Source organism: Mustelus asterias, chromosome 24 (assembly GCF_964213995.1).
Source record: "Mustelus asterias chromosome 24, sMusAst1.hap1.1, whole genome shotgun sequence".
Lineage (NCBI taxonomy): Eukaryota > Metazoa > Chordata > Chondrichthyes > Carcharhiniformes > Triakidae > Mustelus > Mustelus asterias.
This window is the reverse complement of record NC_135824.1, coordinates 7,421,375-7,438,835: the sequence shown is the minus strand read 5'-3', so window position 1 is coordinate 7,438,835 and position 17,461 is coordinate 7,421,375. Positions and strand designations below refer to the sequence as shown.

At 40.5% G+C, this 17,461-nt stretch overlaps 1 protein-coding gene across 1 annotated transcript in view; it reads right to left on the bottom strand.

Moving 5' to 3' along the window:
• pias1b (protein inhibitor of activated STAT, 1b) overlaps positions 1-17,253 on the bottom strand; it is a 131,628-nt gene extending 114,375 nt beyond the window's left edge. The window contains exon 1 of the mRNA XM_078241243.1: positions 17,209-17,253. Coding sequence (XP_078097369.1) covers positions 17,209-17,232 — 24 coding nt within the window. The 5' untranslated portion in view covers positions 17,233-17,253. The remainder of the gene's footprint in view (positions 1-17,208) is intronic.
• Between the last annotated feature and the right edge of the window lie 208 nt (positions 17,254-17,461).

Below are 17,461 nucleotides of genomic sequence, written 5' to 3'. Positions count from 1 at the left end.
ATATACAATTCCCTTTTGAAAGTTATTATTGAATCCACCAAAGGTTTCCGCCACACTTTCAGGTGGTCCATTGCAGATCACAACTCTCTGCATAAAGTTCTCACCTTACCTTTTGACTCTTTTGCCAGTTACAGTAAATCTGTGTCCTCTGGCTTCCAACCCTACTGCCAGTGGGAACAATTTCTCCTTACTTTATCAAGAACCATCACAATTTTGAAAGCCTCAATTAAACCTTTCTTTAACTTTCTTCGTTGAAAGGTGAAGCATCTCACGTATCTCTAATCTCTCCACTAACTGCATTCCCTTGCAGTATTTAAGTCGATCCCCTCTGCACCCTCTAATTCCTTGACACAATTTCTAAATTGTTATAAAGACAGGAGTGTCTGTATAGGAAGCTCATACAGATTTATTCTGCTATTGTGGATATGTCCATTTAGGCAGAGAGTTAGTCACATGATGCTTTCTTAGTGATTTAGTTTGTAGTGCTTTCCATTTTATTTTACAAATGGGTTTCCTACTTCATCAGAACTTTAATTTTCTATTGCTTTTCTCCCTTGCTCTTCTGCATTGATTACATTTTGATTTCTGAGACTGTTGGTCACGCAACCACAGCTGAGCACAAAGATAATCAAATTGGGGAAAGTTATATATAAAATCAAACAGAGGAAGGAACCAGATTTGAGAAAAAAATGACATCCTGACTATAGCTTTAGTAGGGAAAATGAACAGGAGAGAAAGGAATGGAGGCAAGTGATGCAGCTGCAGACCAGCCCCACAGGGAAAGAAGGCAAAGTAGCCAGAACTGTTCAAATTATGAGGTTTATAAGATGGCTGTGTTGGGACAGTAGTTTTAAATTTAGGGTAAACGAAAGGGGCCATATGACCTGCTCTGGAGTCTACCTGACAGCAAGCGTGGGTGTGGTTTAATTGAGAGAGATCAAATAAAAGTTTTACTGGGAAGACAGTGCAAGGTATTTACACTTGGGAGACAATGGCAGTAATAAAATGAGTAGATTCTGAGTCTCCCAAAGTCCCAGAAAGGTGTTGAAAGTATTGAGTTGCAAACAGTTGCACTGTAAACTGTCCAATTATTTTGAAGCTGAAAGACAGTTGGATCTCAAGTAGCAAATTAGCAGTTCTACCCAGATACAGGTTAATAGTTTCATGTTGCGCTGGGAAGGGGGCAGAGGGAAGCCATTTTTTTTGGATCAAATCACAGGCTTCCCTACAAATCAATAAATATCACAGATGGACCCATAGTCAACAAAAGGAAAAGGCTGCTTGACTTGCAAGCTACCACAGCTAGATGCAGGAGGGGGACAGTTTGTAATCAAAGAGACACATCCTGCAGCCTCCTATGGATTCCAGGGAATTTGTTTCGGTATGGCCAAGGGAAAGAATCAGAACAGGCTTTACCGCTGATGGTGCATTTAAGGAACACTCCAAAAATTAAGGAAAGCGCATGGCAACAGTCACTAAATTATTACTCAGCAAAGCGAGTATACAGGAACCAATCAGAAGTTAGGAACAACTGTGGACTGTTTGCTAGAAGATCAGTAATTTCATGGAGGATGTAATGGGTGACAAGCACAAAGGGAGTGTCACTTTCTGTAGTTTAAGGAATATGTTACGTACAAAAAGGAAATAGCGTTTAGTCAATTTTTTTAGGCATTTGGTGCAGTAAAAATTTTAAAATGTGAAATCTTGTGTGTTATTCTTTCAGTCAATAGCTGGATGTTCAAGTCTCTTTTTACAAGTTATCAGTCTCTACAGCGATCATAACACGAGTCTCTTTAGAGGGATTAGGTCTGGGTAATAACAATCATTAGTGTTAATTTTTCACTGATTTATGCTCGTCTTATCTATAAATGCGTTGACATTACTGCTCTCTACATTCAACTGTGATGCCATTCTGTATTATAAAACTGAATTCACCTGTAGAGGCAACCGTTTAGAATGAAATTTACATGAAAGCCAAACAGGTGTAAGAAATGTTACCCTCAGTTAAATGTAACAGAAGTGTGACATAGGGTACCATAACATGACAGACAGGAAATCAGCCCAGCTATCCAATGATTATCCAACACCAGAGCTCACGGAGCCCGAGCAAATATTTTTTTTAAGATATTAGGGTTATTGGACAACTCAATAGATAACATTCTATATTCTAGTTTATAATACTTGAAAATTTTCCTCACTTGTCCTTTTTTATGAATGTTAAATTAACAGAATTATGTTTCTTTTCTGATAAACTACGTTGTTCTCATCTTTGTCGATTTCGAAGATACACAATAAAGACTAAATAGATCAGTTGGAATGTTGGTGCAGAGTCGAAGAAGTCCAAGGGTTAACAAAAGAAACCAAATTGAGAGAAGACTCAGTGGAAGGCAGCTTGAATTTCATTGTTTCAAAAGAAAAGGGGGGGTTTGCTGAAATTTCAAGTGAAATAATTTGCAAAGACATTTATAGGAGTTATACAGCCACTCCCTCTTTCGAACATAAAAATTTAAATTCAAATTTTTTTGTTATTTACTTCCTAAAAATAGTTTCCTTTATTCACAGCATCTGCATAAATGTGAGCAATTTGTCGGAATTCTCAGTATAACCAGAATAGAGGACAAGTTCTGTGGTTACCTGCCTCTCATGCAACAAAAAACACATGAGGCTCAAAAAACTTCCCCTAAAAATTCTCCAGACTGTTTCCAAATTATTTAGGAAATAAAACTGAGAATAAAGTTTTAGCCTGAAGTAGGTTTTTAATTTAATAAAAACACTTGCGTTACTCTTTCATGGGATGCGGGTGTCGCTCACAAGGCCGGCATTTGTTGCCTATCCCCAAATGCCCTTGAACCGAGTGGCTTGCTAGGCCATTTCAGATGACAACAAACAACAAATTTGCTATAGGTCTGGAGTCACATGTAGGCAGACTAGCTAAGGATGGCAGAGTTCGCTCCCTACACAGCATCAGTGAACCAGATAGGTTTAACAAGCAATGATAGTTGTCATGGTCACCATTATTTCAACCCATGTCCCCAAAGCACTAACCTGGGCTTCTTATTACTAGTCCAGCGACATTACAACTATATCACCATCTCCCTCCAAATATACAGTTTATGTCATGCATTTAATAACCAACAAATGTCCCAAAGCACTTCACAGTCTATGAAGTACTTCTGATTGTATTGTCACATTTACAATATAGGAAATGCGACAACCAACTTATGCACAGCAATGTTCCATAAACAGCAATGTGATAATGACTAAATATTCATTGTTCTGATGTTGATTGCGGGACAAATATTGGCCAGGACATCAGGAATAACTCCCCTGTTTTTCAAAATAGTCACAAGGTGGAGATGCCAGTGTTGAACTGGGGTGGGCACAGTAAGAAGTTTCACAACACCAGGTTAAAGTCCAACAGCTTTATCTGGAACCACGAGCCTTCGGAGTCCTGTTCCTTCATCGGGTGAGTCTCCGAAAGCTTGTGTTTCCAAATAAACTTGTTGGACTTTAACCTGGTGTTGTGAGACTTCAAAATAGTGGCACTGGATTGTTTACATTCATCTGAACATGGACGATGCCTCAGTTCAATTTCTCATCTGAAAGACAGCACCTCCAACAGTGTCAGAAATCGCTCACTACCGCACTGGATTGTCAGCCTAGAGTTTTACACTCAAATCCTAGAATTGGACTTGAACCCACAACCTGCTGATTCAGATGAGATGGCAAACAACTGAACCACAGCTTCTAAACTTTTACGTATAAACAAAATAAAGCAACTGCCCTCTCATTATGTTACCTACCTTTAAGAAAGACTAAGTAGCCAAAATAGTGTGGCAATATTTTGTGATCCAGGGAAATATGGAGCAAGAGTAAGTCAATTGACCAAATAAGACTCTTTCCAACTCTGATTTTCTATTTGCTCCATTCTCAAACCCTAGAAAATGTAATCATAAAGAAGGTAACTAATCTAGAAAAGCCTCCAATTAAATGCTGTGCAATCTTTCACTAACACCCAAAGCAAACCAGCAAGACTACACGCTATAATATTTCAGTCTATATTATTCAACGCTCACCAGTAGCTGCATTCAAGTCAAACCACCAAAGCCCAAGCTGACATAAACTTAGCAATGACGAGCATAAAATTAGCAATGACAAACATACACACGAACAATGAGAACATGGCTGATCTGACTGTAACCTCAACTCCGCATTGCAACCTATCTCCAATAATCTTTGATGTGGCACCTTATCAAATGTCTTCTGGAATTCTAAATACAGCACATCCACCAATTCCCCTTTATCTATAGTATGTGTTTCTTCTTCAAACAACACCAATAAATTGGGTAAACATGATTTCCCTCTCACAAAACCTTGAGTATACATGAGGCACATTACTCAAATGTGCATTTTTATACAGACATACACACATTTACAAAAATCATTGGCTTAGTAACCATTCAGACCACACTAGCTCGGACTGGACTAGCTGAGATTCAAGTCTGAGTTGTTATGCCGCTTCAAAGCAATTTCAAGCACTTGGAAATTTAAACAAGTCCTCTTCCATTCTGATTTTACTGAATGTTGACCGGTGCCCAATTATCGCGATTAAAAAGGAAACATTTCTGGTTCTAATAGGAATAAATACAGATTCCAATCCAGTAACATATTCCATTTTAGTCATATTACCTTCAATACAAAAGCTGTTGTTTGCATACAGTTCGCTTCCTCCTCACCTTCAAAGATTGAAGCCATTAATCAATGCAGCAGTGGCTGGCTTTGTCTGCAGCTTAAGCAAAGATTTTGCTTTACTCTCTCTCCAGTGCACTCTAAAGTACTCTGTTGTTCTATTGCAATAGTTGTGGTTTGAATGAGTGTTAAAAGCTGCTGCCATTAACATAAGCTACAGATGTCACATAGGGGAATAGGGAAGGGAGAGACACAAACAACTAAAAACATACACTGCTTTGAAACAGTGAAAATTAACTAAGTACATAATTTTATAAATCACAGATGAATGGGATCCATTTCTAACCTAAATGAGCAACATTTGAATGTCTAAAAATCAAATCAATATTTGAGGCCCAGGAGTAATTTTTGGGTTGATTTATTTTTAGTTGCTTTGATCATCTGAAGTCACGTCAGAGTTCTTCCAATCAGTGCAAGCGGCATCCACAATGTTAATTAAAATGCTGCCTATGAAGGTGGTCAAAAAGTTAATTGTTTCCTAATTATACCAGTCAACGATCTGTGAATAAGCAGTAAACTTTTCCAAACACAGCCCCTGAAATCAGGTTGAAAATAAATGCTCGAGGGGAGGAAGAGGCACACAGATAAGATCATAATGGATGAGCATTTAGAATCTGCTTTTGGCCACCCAAAAGCTTTCACTTAAATCAACTCAATTTACATAAGCTACCCACTAAATGCTTATTGCATAAAGCCATCACCTGGTGGAATACTAAGGACGTCTTTATTTATTTTTGACTGCAGAAGAAAACCATCCCTGTACCAGCACCACACAGTTAGCATTGCTAAATACTGGTTGCCTTACACTGGGGATACAATAGCATATCCATGAAATGCTGGTTTTATTGTTCTGCTAACAGAATAACAGGGCAGCACAGTGGTTAGCACTGCTACCTCACAGCACCAGGGACCCGGGTTCAATTCCGGCCTCAGGTCACTGCCTGTGTGGAGTTTGCATGTTCTCCCCATGTCTACATGGGTTTCCTCCAGATGCTCCAGTTTCCTACCACAGTCCAAAGATGTGCAGGTTAAGTGGATTGGCAGTGCTGAATTGCCCCTTAGTATCAGGGCGATTAGTGGGTAAATACACGGAGTTACGGGGATAGGGCCTGGGTGAGATGAAGTTATGGGGACAGGGCCTGGTTGGGATTGTTGTCAGTGCAGACTTGATGGGTCAAATGGCCTCCTTGTGCACTACAGGGATCCTATGAGAGTAATGGAAATGCTTTTTGCAGGGTAAACATGATTGACTGAGGTACAAAAACTGCCTTGGTAATCTGATTCCAGGCATAGATCATTAGACCTTTGCAGAGGTGCTTCGAAATTGAAAAACTCAGAAATAAGATCTAGAAAAGGATGCGTCAGAATTTCAACCATTCCATCAGAGCTGAAATACTACAGAGGTCACGAGGGTAAATATGAGGGCAGCAGAAAGGGGGGTTCACCTAGGAGTAGCTGAATAACGGACACCGTAGTGCAGTTGTAGACGAGCTATAGTGGATCTGCGAGGTTGGCGCATGACATATCATGAGAGCAGATCTCCTCATAAAAGCAGCTATAAATGAAAATGACAAAGCAAAATCACCAATAGACCAGACATTCCTTGGACCAATACCTAATTGTGCTGACTGAGCTGGCCAATCTCAGCCCTCTGAGCTCAGACTCAACCCTAGAACATCTAGATAACAAGGACACCTATGTCAGACTCCTATTTATTGACTACAGCTCAGCCTTCAACACTACTACTCCCACAAAACTTATCTCCAAACGCCATGGCCTGGGCCTCAGCACCTCCCTCTGTGACTGGATCCTGAACTTCCTAACTCACAGACCACAATCAGTAAGGATAGGCAACAACACCTCCTCCACGATCATCCTCAACACCGGTGCCCCACAAGGCTGAGTTCTCAGCCCCCTACTATACTCCTTATACACCTATGACTGTGTGGCTAAATTCCCCTCCAATTCGATTTTCAAGTTTGCTGACGACACCACCGTAGTGGGTCGGATCTCAAACAATGACAAGACAGAGTACAGGAATGAGATAGAGAATCTGGTGAACTGGTGCGGCAACAATAATCTCTCCCTCAACGTAAACAAAACGAAGGAGATTTTCATAGACTTCAGGAAGCATAAAGGAGAACATGCCCCTGTCTACATTAACGGGGACAAAGTAAAAAGGGTCAAGAGCTTCAAGTTTTTAGATGTCCAGATCGCCAACAACCTATCCTGGTCCCCCCATGCCGAAACTATAGTTAAGAAAGTCCACCAACACCTCTACTTTCTCAGAAGACTAAGGAAATTTGGCATGTCAGCTATGACTCTCACCAACTTTTACAGATACACCATAGAAAGCATTCTTTCTGGTGATATCACAGCTTGGTATGGTTCCTGCTCCACCTAAGACCGCAAGGAACTACAAAAGGTCGTGAATGAAGCCCAACCCATCACGCAAACCAGCCTCCCATCCATCGACTCTGTCTATATTTCCCGCTGCCTCGGCAAAGCAGCCAGCATAATTAAGGACCCCACGCATCCACCTCCTTCCTTCTGGAAGATGATACAAAAGTCTGAGGTCACATACCAATCGACTCAAGAACAGCTTCTTCCCTGCTGCTGTCAGACTTTTGAATGGACCTACCTTGCAGTAAGTTGATCTTTCTCTACATCCTAGCTTCGACTGTAACACTACATTCTACACTCTCTCCTTTCCTTCTCTATGAACGATATGCTTTGTCTGCAAGAAACAATACTTTTCACTGTATGTTAATTACATGTGACAATAATAAATCAAATATCAACGGCAGCAAAAATTGGCATACTACAATTTGGGCTCTAGTTAAGTTAAAGTCAACTGGAATGCTGCCAAGTCAGACATGATACAAAGTGTACAAAGTACAAGGGCAAAGTGACAGGACTGGGCTCAACTGTGTGTCCAATGGCCAAAGAATCCAGCAACACTCACTAAGCTACACATCAAGAACAACAAGGTACCAATAGGGTGGCCATCATCTGTAGAATCAGATAATTGCAGGAGAAACCACCTCCAGGAATGTTTAGACTTTTAATGAAAGTGTAGGTGTGTATTACTGACTGATGGTATACTTCAACATGGAAGCTAATGGATCAAACATAGTTACACAGTCTAAAAAAGGATGTGAGCAAATATCACACACATAACTACTGACAAAATCTGAAGTGTGAAACTGAAAATTGGCAGTAACTGATCACATGTTATATGGTAGGAATGCAATTATATGTAGACATTATTACAGCAAACTAGAATCATCAGCTACTGGGAGTTCCCTGGAATTGCACATTGAGCATCCACAGGTAAGGAGTTTAGTAAAACTGGACAATACAAGATAGTTAAATATCATTTATTTTATTATTGTCACAAGTAGGCTTACATTAACACTGCAATGAAGTCACAGTGAAAATCCCCAAGTCACCAATTCCAGTGCCTGTTCAGGTATACTGAGGGAGAATTTAGCTTGGCCAATGCACCTAACCAGCACATCTTTCAAACTGTGGGAGGAAACCAGAGCACCCAGAGAAAACCCACACAGACACGTGGTTCGATTCCCGGCTTGAGTCACTGTCTGTGCTGAATCCACACAGACAGTGACTCAAGCCAGGAATCGAACCCGGGTCTCTGGCGCTGTGAGGCAGCAGTGCTAACCACTGTGCCATCGCATTTGTAAGCTTGTTGATACCACCGAGTTGGGTGGGAAGCATGCTGAAACAGTGACATAGTTATTCAAATCGGGATATGGAGAAGTCCAGCTCCCACTGAGAATATTAATTAGAAAGTGATATTTAAGGCATTGACTGTGGAAAACCAATAAGAGAAACTGAAATTGAGAACAGTCCCAATAGTGAGAGATGCCAGTTACCAAGAAACAGAAAGGCAAGATACATTACCAGGTGCAAATGCAACTATTGTTAGCTATATTAACTTATGAAAAAGTTACAAGATAAAATTTAGCTCATTGGAACAATATGTTTGTAACCTGAAGTACAGTTCACAGGATCCATTTACACCTGTAAAGGGATTAAGATTGACATTTTTAAATTACTGATCACAGCCATTGAAAGTTAATGTTCCCTGTGCAGTTTTCTTAATATAATGAACATTGAATTTTCCAAATTCGGGAGACTGACAAAATTAAAGGACTACATTTTATGTGATATTTACCCTACCTTGTAAGCGCTTCTTGAGGCATAACTGATTAACAGTCAACCCATAGCGATAGAAGATGTATAAGGGAAACAAAATTGGTATTTCACACACTACAGATAAAAAAGGAAGCTACAAAAATGATAAACCTGAAACAAAAAAATTAAAATGTGTGAAGTACTAGGCATGTCAGCCAGCATCTGTAGACCAAACCATTGCTAATGTCTGGTTGTAGGACACGTAAAGCTTTCTTACATATTGTGAAGTTTCAGCATTATCTGTTTGTGGATAATGCTTGTGGACCATTTATATTACAGTGCGGTCACTAATAGCAACTCTAACTTCTCTGGCAGAATTGTAATATAAATGAAGCAAAGCACCTGCAGAATCAACAAACCCAGTAGGTGATTTTCCCAGACTCCAAGATACAGAGCTGATAAAGATAAATATTCGTCCGTTTTGGCCAGTACATTTTCTGGCTACCTGCAGGCAATCTGCCCATACAGGCCTAACCTAGACATGAGGGAAGATTCACAGCCAAGAAATTAAAATTGTAATTATAACTCTGCGTATTGAATGTACATCAGGTTGATTGTATACTCCTGATGTCTCAAGCATAATAAAACAATTTAAATGGGAGGTGTTCTATAATATAAAGAGGGCATTAGTACAAGCATTTAACTACATTCTTTACTGGCATCTATAACTCCACAAAGAGTGTAGAATAGAAACAGACTCAATAAAAATGGTTCAAATAAATTTGCATAAGTGGAAAAATACTGAATCAAAAATTTACAGTAAATAAAGGAGTCGAAAGTTCGAAAGCTGCAAGCTGAACAAGAGTAGGTTATCTGACTCACTTAAGCAAATGTACTGTATAGATTTTTGTAAATAAGAAAGGGAGTTCACTGAAGAAACCTTTACACCTTCCTGAGGAAAACTGAATTGATCAAGAGGAAATTCAAAACCACAGGCAGCTTTGAGACTAAAATAGCTTCTTACTCCACTGATTGGGATTATGTTACCAGGAGGACTATATTGCTGGCTTCCAACAACAACATCTACACCCAGAGCAGAAAGATCAGTTATCATAACCACCCACCCATCCAAATAATTTCTTTTTTTGTACAGTTAATAAATAAAAATCCTCAAAAACGTCAATAGGTGATGTAAAGTCAAACAATTCCAGGTTATCAACTGATTTTTGATGAACTGCAATGAGTTGGCATTGCCACCCAACATTTGAAATGCTTCAAAAACAGATAATGCTGAAACTTCACAATATGTAAGACAGCTTTACGTGTCCTACAACCAGACATTAGCAATGGTTTGGTCTACAGATGCTGGCTGACATGCCTAGTACTTCACACATTTTAATTTTTTTGTTTCAGGTTTATCATTTTTGTAGCTTCCTTTTTTATCTGTAGTGTGTGAAATACCAATTTTGTTTCCCTTATACATCTTCTATCGCTATGGGTTGACTGTTAATCAGTTATGCCTCAAGAAGCGTTTTGGTATTAGTTTACAGGATGTGGACATCAATGGCTGGGCCAGCATTTATCGCCCTTGAGAAGGTGGTGGTGAGCTGCTTTCATGAACTGCTTACCTACATTGCTCAATTTCACTTCTGCTGAAGAGTACAAGCAACATCACCTTCATTAGCATGCAACTAATCCTTTCAACCTGCAACGATAGACGAGGAGAGAAAAAAAGACATGGACCTACTTTCTGGACTTCTTAAGCATTCATAGAAATCATAGAAACCCTACAGTGCAGAAGGAGGCCATTCGGCCCATCGAGTCTGCACCGACCACAATCCCACCCAGGCCCTACCCCTACATATTTACCCGCTAATCCCTCTAACCTACGCATCACAGGACTCTAAGGGGCAATTTTTAACCTGGCCAATCAACCTAACCCGCACATCTTTGGACTGTGGGAGGAAACCGGAGCACCCGGAGGAAACCCACGCAGACACGAGGAGAATGTGCAAACTCCACACAGACAGTGACCCGAGCCGGGAATCGAACCCAGGACCCTGGAGCTGTGAAGCAGCAGTGCTAACCACTGTGCTACCGTGCCGCCCAATCTTTGCTAATCTTTAATTTGCAGCTCATCTCCTTGACACTTGGGATCAGTCTTATTGCTATTTCCTGTATCATTTTTTCATCTTCTGCTTGTGGTGCGCTGACCTAAATTGAAGATTGTACTTTAAGTATAGCCTGATCGGTGTATTACAAAGCCTTAGCCCAACATTGGTACACTACATTCTGTGTTTCTGGGGATATGCTCTAGTATTCCATTAACATTAATTACTTTCACCGCATTGTCTAGTGCTGAAAGTGGCATCTATTACTCTTAGATCCCTTACTCAATTTTACTGCTCTTCTTCAATAATCATTCACTGCTCACCAGTATCCAACATTTTTTTATGTAAAATGGAAGAGTTCATCTTTAAATGTAGTGCTAGCATATATCATGAATGATACAGCATTCCGCACACATTAAAACTGTGAACTGGTACAGGGTCCATGTTGCAGCATTTGTATTAGTCACTGTCTTGCAGCAAGATGTTCTACATCTGTCGGATAGATAACATTTCAGAACAATTTCAATGCCAATTTAAGGAAATTAAATAATTTTCTAAAAATATTTATAAAGTAATTGTCGAGTGTAATACCAGTGAATGAGATTAAAATATATTTAATGTCAGCAAACCTTTGCCCTGTTTCTAACAACATAACACACCAATATCAAAGCATAACAAGCCATGTACTATGTTGCCATAGCATATTGTGCTCAATATACAGCATTTAATGAGCCTCACGACCACGATGTTATTCACATCACAATTAAAACTGACCCAGCTGATAAAGCTACTGTGTCTCACAGCTGCTACTTTTCCCCTACTTAACACAAGTGTGAAAGAAATATTCTTGTCCAACATGACCAGACAGGCCACAAAGGTCCTGGGTCTGAGGTTAGCTGATGTGGCTCAAGCAGTTGTGGGCAAAACTGGTGTTAGCGTAGAGAATAGTCAAGCAGGGCTCCCCCTGCTAATCAATACTCAGAACCTAGTTAGAAAATAGTGTGAAAGAACACAATCGGACTTAGCTATGATGCACTTCAACAATCAAATAGCTTTCCGGTTAGACTCTCACATGAAGAACAACCACTGGGTGAGGAACGAAGGACTATTGGCATTTGGGGAAATCAGACCCTAATTTGTCTTTGTATTCTTTCCTTGCTCACTCGAGGCAGCGTTCAGTCCGAATTGTGTTTTTCTGAATCTTTGTAGCTGAAGTGATGAAACAAGTTTTTGCAGCAGTGGTTAGTTTCCACAACAAACATTTGCTTTACTGAGCACAAACCTCTACTTTTCATCTGTAAGCTCCTGCCAATCACTGAACCATACGACAGCGTGTCAGAGGTCAGCAGCATGAGCATATAAACTGCATTCCTGAGAATAGCACAATGTTTGAACATCTCAGTAAGGATTTATTGGCTTCACCTACCATATACAGAAAAAGCCAATTCTTCATGCAAGGCACCACAGTTTTACTCCTACTCTTTCCTCCCAAGTAAACTCTATGAAATAGTGCAAGTGTATCCTTTTTAAACAGACTGGGATATTAATTGTATATTTGGCACAGATGTACAATTCTCCAGCTCCGTGTTAAGATGCAGGAAGCTGCTCAATTGTTTGCTGCCTTTCCCCCAGCCAAATCAAACTAAGATTAGGAACAAATTATGTGTAAATTTGAAATCTGAGACTGATAATATCTTTGGATTACAACAATCCAAGGGATATGGATGAAAGGCGGATAAATGGAGTTAAATTGCAGGTCAGCCATAATCTCACTGAACGGCAGAATGCATTCAGGGGGCTAAAGGACCTCTTCCTTTTACTAAAACCATGAAAAGGTCTGATCCTCTCACTTTTGGCATTGCACATCTGTGGAATATGTTGACCTATCCAGTAACTCAATCGCTGAACCCAATTCCCAAGTTATCAAAAAAGAGCAAAGTACTGTGGTTGTGGGAAGTCTGAATTAGAAGAGAAAATGCTGTGATACTCAGGTATGGCAGCATCTGAGAGAGAGAAACAGTTACCATTTCAGTTCAGTGACTTGAAGGGTTATTAACCTGAATAGTTAACTCTGTCTCTCTCACAGATGCTGCCATACCTGACTATTTCCAACATTTTCTGTTTTTATTCCAAATTATCTACTTTTTCCAATTGTTTGTTTCCCAATGCCTTGGTTATTCAGGTGCATCTTTGATGTGTTAAATATTGAATTCCACGACTTCACCGTGATGATCCTTTTAGGCATCCAATAATCAGTACAATGATGTTTTTGTGCCACTTTTCCCACCATCCCCCACACAACATTTATTGAGGCCGTGGAAGAGAAGCCTTGAGCAGTAAAGATCTTAAAAATTAAGAGGTTTAATGAGGTAGCCATTCCACTTATAGGAGAAAGCCAAAACTAAGAAATAGTCACTAATAAATTCAACAAGGAACTCAAGAGCAGCTTCTTTTCTCAAAATGAAGAAATGGTGAACTCAGAGCCACAAAGAATAGTTGAGACAAATAGCACAGATACAGTCAAGGGAAAACTGGATGAACAAATGAAGGAGAACGGAACAGAAGGATATGCTGACGGAATGAATAAAGGTGGAGGCAGGTCTTGGACCATAAACACAGGCATGGGCCAGCTGGGCTAAACGGTCTGTTTCTGTGCTGTAAACGTGATATTCTCTCTATGAAAGAGTATCCCCACTCTCTGCCCCTGATTTTTCTGACTAGCAATATGCTTGTGCTTTTTTTCCTCAATGCTGAATAGCAAAGACCAAAATGTCATCTGCCAACTCTCTCCACAGATGGTGACTGACCTGTGTTCTGCCAGCTTTTTGTGTTTTGTTTCAACAGCCAGCATGACTATCTGACTAGTAGCACACTTTAAAGCTCATTATAAAGACTTGCTATATCAACTTTATTCTCAATATCATTTTGAGAGAAAAATTCTAAGCATTTTGAGCCCCCAATTTCTGTGCATCATCACAGAACCCTTCATGTCAGCCCCAACAAAAGTTAAATTGAGCAAATGCGGCAAGGAAAAAAAAAACAGCACATACACAGTACTTGTAACTTTTACTCACTTTTTTCAGCAACTCCCATCCAAATCATCCAAAGTAGAACTGTATAAACCCCATTTAAAATATTTGAAAAGCTGCCAGGAACTCTGCATCGAGTTGGGAACTATTTGTGCAGTCAAGTGTCACTAATTGTGGTAAATGGGAGGCAAAGAGCCACTTTTGAGGGAGAATTTGGCATCCGTTGACCACTAAAAGAATAGAATAGCCGCTGACCTACTCAACCACCTTTGATGAGATACATTTTATGCTAAGTAACTGGGCAGATATATTGTGGAAACAAATAATCTGCCTGGCTCCCAACAGGGTATTCTTTCAATCACTGTAGAATCATTATACAACAGGTAGGTTCTGTACTGCCTCTACTGCCAGCTTCAGAACAAACACACAGAGCTATTGATTTGAATTTGCACATATTACATTATTCTGACAAACAAAAATTAGTATAAAATATACATCCAGTAACCATAATTTCAAGAGTTTTTTTGTAAATACAGACAGGAAGTACCCAAGAAAACATTTTTCAACAGTGGAGCTGTGACAGTTTTCGGAGTGAAGACAATGCAGTTAATGGACGGATTGTTTTGTGCAACTAAATCTGCAGTTCCAACAAATTCAGCTGTACAGATACCATACACAAAGTGAACATCCCAGGAACTTACCTTTGCTGTAAAATCTCATTTTATTCAGGAGCTGTACTACAACAAGCAGTTCACAGCAGGATTATATCTTGTCAGCAGACCTTTCCTTCTGCAGTACTATTACTTTAATGCAGTGTCGACTGTTATGGGAAGTATGATTAAAGATTTACACAAGGTTAACCTATCTTTCTCCACCTATATTTCTAGATATTTTCTGTTTCGCCACTTAAGAAATTAGAAGACACAAATCACAAAATTACAAAAAATGTTGACAATTTGTTTAAATATATACAAATATAAAAAGATGTTCTACTGCACGTTTACAAGTCTGAACACAATTTTGACTTTAAAAGCAAAAGCTAATGTGTAGGCATAAGACTAGGAATAGAAATTATTTAATTCATTTTGAAAAGCAACATGAAGATACCAGTATTGAAATAAATTGTTTCATTTTCCGGTAATCTGCAAATAGTCCCAGGTTTAGACACAAGGATCAGATACAGAGCAGAGGTCCTCCTATTTGCAACCTATTGGTCTCATTAAGCCCAGTTTCAGAAGACCACCAACTTTTGTATCAAGTTATGTTTGCGTTATGCAATCTATCTATCCTCTGTTCAATAATCGCTATAGCTGCCCAAACTAACTTTGCATTTCATGCTTACAGCTGAGTTTCAGTCATTACTTCAATGTGAATTTACAACTTCACACCCGAGATAAATCCACTGCTGCACAAAACCCAATAAAAGCTACTGATTCTCCCTTTACCTCCTGTCCCTGAAGATACAATCAGAATCTCTTAAATGAGATTCTTGACCCCAATCTTTGCTCACTTTCCATCATCCTCACTGAAAATCTAGACAGATAGCCCAAAATAGAATATGACCCATTTACTTGTACATATACCAAAAAAAATTGGCCCCAAAAGCATTACCACGATTCACTCGCTATAGAATAAATTCAATCTACTGGGGCTCAAAAAATAAACGAGAAGTCAACTAATGGAATCACTCTGATATACACATATTCCATTTAACTCATCAAAATGGTTATTTTATGGATTGCATCGATTCTGGTATCTAACATCAAGCCGCATTTTTTCCTTAAGTACCAGCGACATAAATAGTGGGGTCATATAACAGTAGCAATACTCCGCCTGGTTCTCACATTCACAATTTAAGAACGGACAGTGCACTGGAGGATCTGAATCTCCAAACTGCAATTTGGCAGATCATATCAATGCTTCCGACACTTATTTACAAAACACACAAATACCCGGTCACGCTTTAGTCAATACAGCACATCGCCGGGAGAAATGTTGACTGTAGCTCATCATTAAACAGCCTACAGCACATGAAAAACACTCGGCTGTTAAACCGCTGATCAGAAGGCAAACCCCACGGAACGAGAAGCACGAACAAAAAACGCGGTGGGAAGTGAGAGTAAACTACAAACGCGACGTTTCCAGAGAAGCAACAATGTTTATTTTTGACCAAAAATAAAAAACAAACAGCAGCAAGTACTGCCGCCGACACGAATGCAAGAAGAGACCCCAACATGTTAATACCAGGATGGTCGCTAAACAGGAGAGAAGATATTGGAGGGAAGAATTGGCTGCAGCTTTTTAAAAATATATATATTAAAAACCGTGCAGTTGAGGGAGTGTAGGGTGCACTTTTTTTTTAAAAGGGGGGTGGGTGATCTTTATTGAGAGGGGACGGCGCAAATAAAATAAAAGTGGCTGCAAGTTAATGAGAAACAATGGCAGGATACAAAAGCAAAGCGCTCAGATCGCCATCATCCTCCTGCGTTGAACTGGCGGCGGCGCTGCCCGGGGTCAGAGCCTTCTGGAGAAAAATCAGCACTCAGTCTCACACAAAACCCAGGCAGAGGGTTTAATCTCCAGAGAGAGAGAGAAATGGGGGTTTGTATATAATTATTAATGATAAATCAGTGAGAGAAATGTGTATGTATATAATTAAACAAATCAGGGGGTTAGTCTTGAGAGAAATTGGTGTGGAGACATAATTATTAACTGAATAAATCAGGTCGCAGAGGCGACAGGGCAATAAAGAGAAGCCCCCCCTGACCATCTTCGCCCTGAGGAAGGGCTGCTGTCCCCCGCCTCTCTCTGCTGTTTGTTGTTTTAACTTCACAACACACACAGGGAGAGGCAGACAGAGGCAGAGAGAGAAAACTACAACTTGTCAACAGCCTCAGCAGCAAAGTTCCGCGCCTTTTGCCCACGCTGTGCCCGGGGAGCGGGTCCCTCTGCCTGATGCTCCCCGGTTGCTCGGTGCGATTGCAGAGAGCGCGGCCTAACTCTCCGCTCCCCGGGGCGGCCGCCTCCTCTCTCTCTCCCCCTCTTTCTCTCTCCATCTCTCCCCGCTCACTCTGACTCTCTCCGCACACTCAGAGCGCACCGCCGGCGCCAGCTCCCTCCTCCGCCCCGCACTCCAGCCGCAATCCCGGCTGCGAAATTACCTTCAGTTCCGCACTGTCCGCCATCTTCTCGCGCTTCTCCGCGCAGGCGCGGCCGCGGACGGTCACGTGGGAGGAGAGAGATAGAGAGGGGGCGGGGCCATGACATCATCCGCCCATTCGAATCTTCCCGCCTTTCCCTTAGCCCCGCCCCCTCCATGTTCCAACGTTCCAAATAGCAGGAGGCCATTCAGCCCCTCCAGCCTGCTCCCCTCCCTATTCACACAATCCATACAGTGCAGCAGGAGGCCATTCA